The 8,285-nt window shown below is 28.7% G+C and overlaps 1 protein-coding gene across 1 annotated transcript; it reads left to right on the top strand.

Annotated features, from left to right (window-relative positions):
• Nucleotides 1-1,736: 1,736 nt before the first annotated feature.
• LOC103493395 (transcription factor IBH1-like 1) lies at nt 1,737-2,129 on the top strand. Its single transcript, XM_008454117.3, has one exon. It carries the CDS (start codon nt 1,737-1,739, stop codon nt 2,127-2,129), a length of 393 nt encoding a protein of 130 aa, XP_008452339.2.
• The last annotated feature ends 6,156 nt before the right edge of the window (nt 2,130-8,285 follow it).

Raw genomic sequence — 8,285 nt, 5'->3', positions numbered from 1 at the left:
ACAATTAATTGGATTACCGTTTTAGTTTATTTGGCTCGAGCAAAACAATCGTATCTTTAAAAGTATCGATCAAGATCATAATATTTTTTGTTATAAAGGACACCATTGCTCACATTGCATCTTCTTGTTCTACAATTGAACTATTCATTAGTTATAATGGCACTTCTATTGTAAAAACGAGGCACAACCTAAACATAGAAAATGAGAAAATATAATTTTAAAACAAATATAATATGATATATAAATAAAATTAAGAAATGATTCAAATTTCCTTCGCTTTCTTCAAAATTCATGGATCTCTTTTCAACGTGTTCTTCAAAATCTCACCAAATACTACTATATTTGTAGACAATTTGGCAAGCATGCGATAGATTACATGATCAGTAAGGGTTGACATCTTCAAGACACATGACATAGGAGTTAGACAAGAGGTTGGATAACACATGGCTATATGGACACTAAGCATAATGAATAATGGATATAATGAACATCTATATTAGAATGATATTTACGATAACTTCTTATATTTCACTAAATTGAAAGGCTTTAACCTTCTCCTTTATATTTCTTTCTTGAAGATTTCAATATTAAAATGGTAAACAAACGTTATCAATTCACAATAATTTGCCTCTATCATGCGATTATGAATTATGATTGAAAAAATCACAAAGACCTTCCAAGGAATAGTTTGTTTTTTTCATTCATGAATTTAAATCAACAAAAATAGGGAGATGGTTTTTATTTGTATGTGCATCTTAAGTCAAAAAGTGCACTAGACACAAAGTTCTACTTCTTTTCCATCCTTCTCCCTTAAATAATTCATTAGAAACTTTAAAGAAAGAAAAAGGCAGCAATTGGAATGAATGATTGGATGTATTTGTGTTTGAAACTTATTTTCAGCCATACTATATTCTCTCTTTTTTCCATGCCAACCCAAGCCTCTCCATGGGCCATAACATGTATATTGATTGTGTTAAAGTTAGGTTATCTAAATTCTTCAACAATTTTGTCCAAAATGTCAATGTAATAATTTTAAATGCATAATTATATAGGTGTTTTTGGTGGTTGTAGCTAGCTAGTGTGTGACTGATTTAAGTTGTACAAATGCATATGATAATTTCATACGTAAATTCCTTCTTTTATTTTTATCATCTTTCGCTTTATCACCTAGTCTTTTTTCGCAACATACCATCGAATCGCTCTCATCCTTGTGAACTTTGTTTGCATTCATAACTCGTTGTTAATGTTAGGTTTGCATTGCATAAAGGGAAACCATTTATTTTTATTCTTTTTACTATAAATCTAAACAATCTATCCACATTTTTTTTCAATATGGTGTCTCTAGGGTTGATTTGGGTTTTGGTGGGCCTTATCCTCCATGTGCTTCCATGTGCTGTGTCTTTCTTTCATAACCCCACCATCCTTTCTTCTCTAACACAAACATAAAATCCCATTTCTCCAAAACTCTTCAATCTCTCATTCATTTTCCTCTCTTTTCTCTCTCATTCTTTCTCGTTGCAACCCTAATTCTTTTCTAAAACCCTAAATTCTTCTTAAAATTTCAATTTTTCCTCTACTATTTTTCTTTTGATCTTCAAGACATGCCCAACCTCAACAAGCTCAAACAACAATTTCTCAAGAATTGGTTGGTAGGTCTACAATCAACCACTTCTTCAACCACAAACATGAATTTCCTAGACAGAAAGAAAGCCATAAAGATCTCGGCCGACTACGCCATGGCTGCAACGAGGAACGGCACGACTATTTGGAGTCAATCCATCATCGCCAAATACCTTAAAGGTCATGCTCCACCCGAGGCCATATTGAATCGTCGAACGAGTTACATAAATCTTCTAAGGAAGAAGAGGACGATGACACAACTGCGGAAGATGGGTCGGAAAATCGGCCGAAAAATGGCGAGGAGGAGCCGCTTGCCTCTGTCAAAGGCGTTACCAAGCACGATTGCAAAGAGATTGGTTGAGAAAAGAACTAAAGTTTTGAGGAGTTTGATTCCGGGAGGAGAGTTTATGAAGGATGAAGCTTTGTTGATTGAAGAAGCCCTAGATTATATACCGTTTCTTCAAGCTCAGGTTGATGGAATGCGATTTCTTGCTAATTATTGCAAATGAGAATTCAAAATTCATAAATTACGTACTTCATTACTTTTGTAATTTTTTTTTTCTAAAGGGCTTGTTAGGGAGAAATATATATAATCACTAATGCAATATTGTACAGCTGAAAAATATATGTTTTTTTTATATATACATACATGTAAGTGAATTTGATGTTTTAATTTTATTTTAGCTTTTTTTTCTCTCAAATTTTAATGTTGATCTTTTGCAATCATTAAGCTCAAAAAGACAAGAAGAAAATGCCATTTTATAAATCTGTCTAAAGCTTGTTAAAAACTCAAAACTAATCATTTAGTTTCAATTTGATTTTAATGTCTTTCTTTGTTGTTAATCTTCTTCTACTAATAATCTAAATAAATGTGCAAATATTAATTTTTTATTTGTATAATTTGTAAGTGATAGCTTTTTTACGATGGTTGAAATGAGGTAAATTTAATTTCAAGAGATAAATAATACTTTAAATAGAGATCATTTTGCAAGTTGAGCCTTTTATCAAATAAATATTTTGTGTTTTGTACTAATTGACTATTTTTTATATTAGATATCATAATTCAAATCAAGAAGACTAAAATTGAGAACATATTTTGAAAACTACTTTGTTTCAATATTCTTTAGGAGTGGCCTTGATAGTTTTTTTCTTTTTTTTATTTTTTATTTTTTTTCCTTATTTTTTTGTCACACACCTTATATTTATTTCTAATTTCTCAAACTAATTTTTGAAATATTAGCTAGTCAAAATCTAAAATGTATAAGTAAATTATAGGTATTAATCATGTTTCGTCTCTAAATTATATAAGCATATTATTAAAATGTCTATTTTAGTTAAAGAATTTAAATTTGTTGATTTAAAAAGGTGTATTTTCATTCCTTGAACTTCAAAAAAAAAATCATGCATCTTGATCTTTGTTTTGTTTTTAACAATTTAATAACATAATTTTGGGTAAATATGTACTAGCCCATTTCATATGAATCAAATTAGAGACAAACATTTGACAAGTGTTAATATAAAAAGAAGAATTGATAGAACAAGAACCACCACTAACTATCTTCAAAAGTTTAAGAACTAAATAAATAAACATTTCAAAAATATTAAAGTGTTCTAGAAAATTAGATCTACCAATAATATCAAACATTATTTTATCTCTTGAAAACTATATATTAAACCCAAGATTCTTAGTTTTAAATTTTTTAAAATTAAATTTATATAAAACAGAAGTTGTTTCAAAATCCAAAGCAAAGTTTTAAAAACTATAAATAAAGTTGTTCATATACGTTAATTAGAAAATAAGAAAATCCTCGTATAGAAATTGTTAAAAATCAAGCACAATTTTTTAAATTCAAGAATGAAAAAACAAAAACCGTAATTTTCTAAAACTTATTTTAAATTATGATTTGGTACAAATTCAAATGAATCATTATAAAGAATGTATAACAAAGAAATAAATAATATTCACAAAAATTAAGAAACAAAACAATTATGGAACAATAGTAAAGAAGGTTATAGTTATACCAAACAACAAATGACTAACAAATAACGAACATGTGAGTCACTCTGGAGAAAGGAAAAGAAAAGAAAAACCAATTGGAAACAAACATGCATAGACTTTTCATAGAGTACTAAAGAAAGCACTTTTTGGGAAACCAAATGGACAAATTGATTGCAAAGAAATATAAAGATATGTCTGGCTAAAGATGAAAGCACATGGGTTGGTTTTTATATAATTCAAAGCCATGCAAATATATTTGTAAAGAAAAAAAAAGTTGGTGATAATTTTGACAAGGCCAAGCTTGCACACCCGTGTGCATGACTATGATGAAGACAACAACAAGAAGGGCAATGTGCCCAAATTTAATGCTAAAATGGCCCTCATTAATATTACTTCCAATCATATATTACATTTGCACATGTCCACCCTTTTCATTTCCATTTTTATTCTATTTTTTTCTTCCAACGAAACTGGCTCTAAACAGACTTCATCAACACAAAAGACCGCTTTAAATAAATATACGAGTTGTTAAATAACTCATTTGAGTATTGCTTACTACATAAAAAACGAAACATTTTAAAGATGGGTGGTTTGATGTTTCTTCCTATAAGTTGTTAAATGTAGTATAGTTTGTACCTATGATTTAACCTAAACCCAAAAAGTTATAAAAAGGAGAGTTAAATTGTTGATATAATTAAAATTCACTCTAAAATAACTTATCAACTTAATTAAGGGTTTTAAGACTATTAATTTAGCATGGTATTATAGATAGTAAAGAATTTATATATATGTATCGAGACGTTGTAATTAATTTCATTTTTTCTTCTTAATTCTTGCTTGATTTCACCTTGCTATAGTGGATGCACAAGTTAAATGTGTATAATAGTAGGTGTAGGATGAATTAGCACTATATAAACTTAAAATTAAATTGGCAATAAATTGTTAAAATTAAAATTTAGTATAACAGCTCACCCCTTATTTCTTGACGTGATGGAAGACTTTTTAGGCAAAAGGGACACTTAAATTATGCTTCATATCATCACATATCCAAATTAGTATCAATTATTGAGATAGTGGAAGTAGGAGAAAGATTTTACTAATTTATAAAACTTAAAGGGTCTCGAAAGATTAAAATGTTTTTAATAGATGCTTAATTAAACTTTCATGAGTGGACTCTTAATTTCATATACGTTAGGAATGCCTTAAATTTGGTAACTTCACATTACGAATAACACCTACGCATAATTGAGTATATATACTTACTATGAGTACTTATTTACGATTTTGACTATAAGGTATAGAGAAGTGTAATATATAAACTCTCTAACTTAGCTAGTGGCGTCGTATTGATATTCTAAAAAATTCTCTCTAATAATGTTGTTCTCCTTATGTCCCGTAGATGTAGCTAACACATTGTTAGTAAACCATGTATATCTCTATTTCGATCTTTATACGTTTTTTGTATTGCTTACTTGTTAATTTCATAACAATATCTAGTAAAGTTCTTGACATATTCATTTTTTAGAAAATTCATGAATACAAAAATGGAAATTCAGAGTTCAGTAAGCCATAAAAAAGCATTATTTATATCTAATAATCAATTATATAATTTTTGAGCATGTCAATAACATGTTAGTTGATATAAAAGTGAAAGTTTTTATTTTTAACAATATACTCGAGGATATAGAGATCAATAAATGCATTAAGATATCTCAGCTACGTTAACACATTTTCAGTATTCTTATCCATTCATCCAAAATAGAAGATTTATTTCCCGAAAAGAATATACAAGTAGAGAGTTGTTTGTAGATTAAGCAAGCCAAAATCAAATAAGGAGAGCCTTGAAGAAAGTCTTTAAATATATACTTCAAAGTCTAGTAGTTTAATAGAATTCAATGACACTTTTAAAAGTTAAAAAGATAATTAAACTAAATTACAAACTTAAAACTTAAACTCAAAATAATTCGTGAATGTGTAGAGATAAGAGGAATATTTATGATCAAACTGGATTTAAGTTTGAGAGAGCATGTATATTATTAATTAAGAAAGCTTAAAAGATAATGGATAGATATATATATCATTAATACCTACTAAATAATACACACCTTCCTTCGCTTTTAATCACTTATTCAATAGGGTTTCCTAGCTAGGCTTGGACTAATAATACAATAGCTAGGTTGGGATATTGGCAATACCATACTAATTTAAATTTTTTTTAAAAAAAATTAATTTATATCCGAAACTTTTATAACATAAAACTAAAATATATCTTTTCAAAAAGCCTTAAACTTTTATAAGTAAATTAATTTAGACTCCATGAGAAATAGTAGGGAATAACTTGTTTCGCTATCTCTTTGCAACTTTTAGTGAAGATTAATTTCATTTAGATAATTTTTATAGTTTAATTTAAATGTAATTAAATGAAAATAGTCGTGAATTCCTCACAATGATCTAAATTAGTTCAATTTTAGAAATATTCTAGAGTATATTTAAGTTTACACAATTATTCATTTGGTTTGATCGAAATTGTTTGAAGTTTCGATCGAAAGAAATCTCAATTTTAGGAGTTATATAAACGAATTTTTTCTCGAAAGTTAATTATAGGTTTTGGTTAGGTTTACGAAATTCCATATTTTCTCTTTACATATTATTTATTTTTATTTTTGTTTGCGTAGGAAGATGATTTTTAGGGGAGCAAATGAGTGGTGGAATAAAATATGAAAGTTATTGTGCTAATCATAATTGAATAATTTAATCTTTGATATTTATAATTGTTTGTGTAATAATTATAAGCTAAGACTTTGATCGAAGAGCTATTTTCTCTTTGAAATAACTTGCATCATATTGAATGGATTTCTCACTTTGTTATTATCATTTGCTATACTATTATTTTCAGGGGAGCTTTATTTTTATGATGTGAGTATTATTATAAAGAAAAGTTTATATTTTTAATTGTTATTTGTCGACGATAACAAAGGGGGAGAATTTATTTTGAAAAGTATATACGATATTTTATGTATGATTTTATTTGGATTCTTTTAATACTTCTACACATTCTATTATAAGAATATATTGTTTGAATAGTTCGTAATCATCCAAAGGAGAGAGATAGTTTAATGAGATTCAACCATATCATGTATTTTGATGATAAGAAATATTTTAATTATGGATGATTTTAATTTTTAAAAGTGTACTCCATAGGAAAAAGCTCAAAGAAACAAGTCTCAGATGATTTTCATCGATGGCTCATATTGGACATCAAATGAAGAAGTTGGGACCAAAAGAAGACTAGGAAAAAGAAAAAAAACTTCAATGCCCTTAATAATGATGTGGCAGTGACAACATGTCAAGTGTGGACCAACAGTAAGATGACAAAAATCAATATGAGATTCCTCACCACCAAATGAGATATCAACATGTGGCACACCCTAAATTTATTTTTATATATACCTTTTTTTCATATTTTTAATTTGTTATTTTATTTTTAAACTTTATTATTTATATATTTTGTAACGACCCAACTCCTTATACTAAGTCGAAGTCATTACTAATTTAAAAGATAAATAAATTTGTAAAGTTTAGAAAAATAAAATAAAACAAAAACCTCAAATTTTCATTTAAAAGCATGGACAAACGTGATTAGAGACAAACATAAAAATGAAATCCTAACTCGGGCCCTATCTAAATTTTAAAGAGATAAAATGAAAAATAAAAAATGAACTAAAATGCAAACGTTAAGGTCTGAACTATCTCGTGAAGCGAAAGCATGAGATCCCTATGGCTCGCTACGGTCACTTCTGGTCGCTCGCCAGCTTGCCCTTGCCCTTACCTCTACCTCTGCCTGAAAAAAAATGGAGAAGGGAAAGAGTGAGTATAAAATACTTAGTAAGGGACCCACTAGATGCCCGTTAACTTCCTATTAGAGTCCTGAAGAATGGTACCCCCTGAATTGGCACGTCCCCGAACACGTGCAATCAGTGATCCCATAGGAACAAGCTGGTCTTTGGTGAACTCAAGGGGACACCTAAGACGATCGGGCGGTGAGTGGTCCCGTCAGATCACTCACATCATGTCTATGTCAATGTCAATGTCAGACTGGTAATTCCGTCGAAATACGCAGTCAAGCGTGAGCGACCCCGTCGAATCTCTCCATCATGTCTGTGTCATAATAGTGGTGATCCCGAAGGACACCCATGAGGGTACGTGTAACGCTCCGAAAATTAAGGTAAAATTTTCCTCGTTTTACGTAAAGTGCAAGTTGATATAATAATAATATAATATTAATTATATTATTATTATTAATATGTATTTTATTTGTTATAATATTAATATTATAATTATTATTATTAATTAATATTATAGAAATATAATAAATTGTTATTTATTTAATGTTAATATTATTAATATATTATTATTATTACTTTATTATTATTATTATTATTTATATTTAATATATATATTATTATATAATTTATATTATTAATATTATATAATTATTAAGAATTATATATATATATATATATATAATAAACTTAAAAAAAAAAAAAACCCCAAACCCTAATTTCGCGCCGCTACCCCCCCCCCCCCCCCCCCCGAATTTCTTCTCCTCTCCCGTCTCCTCCTTCCTCACGCCGCGCGCCGCCCCGCGTTTTCCTTCTCCATCTCC

Source organism: Cucumis melo, chromosome 5 (assembly GCF_025177605.1).
Source record: "Cucumis melo cultivar AY chromosome 5, USDA_Cmelo_AY_1.0, whole genome shotgun sequence".
NCBI classification, from domain to species: domain Eukaryota; kingdom Viridiplantae; phylum Streptophyta; class Magnoliopsida; order Cucurbitales; family Cucurbitaceae; genus Cucumis; species Cucumis melo.
This window is presented reverse-complemented; position numbering and strand designations above follow the sequence as displayed.

Excerpts from the sequence above, each read along its gene's own strand:
- LOC103493395 (XM_008454117.3), top strand. The coding sequence starts at position 1,737 with ATGGCTGCAACGAGGAACGGCACGACTATTTGGAGTCAATCCATCATC.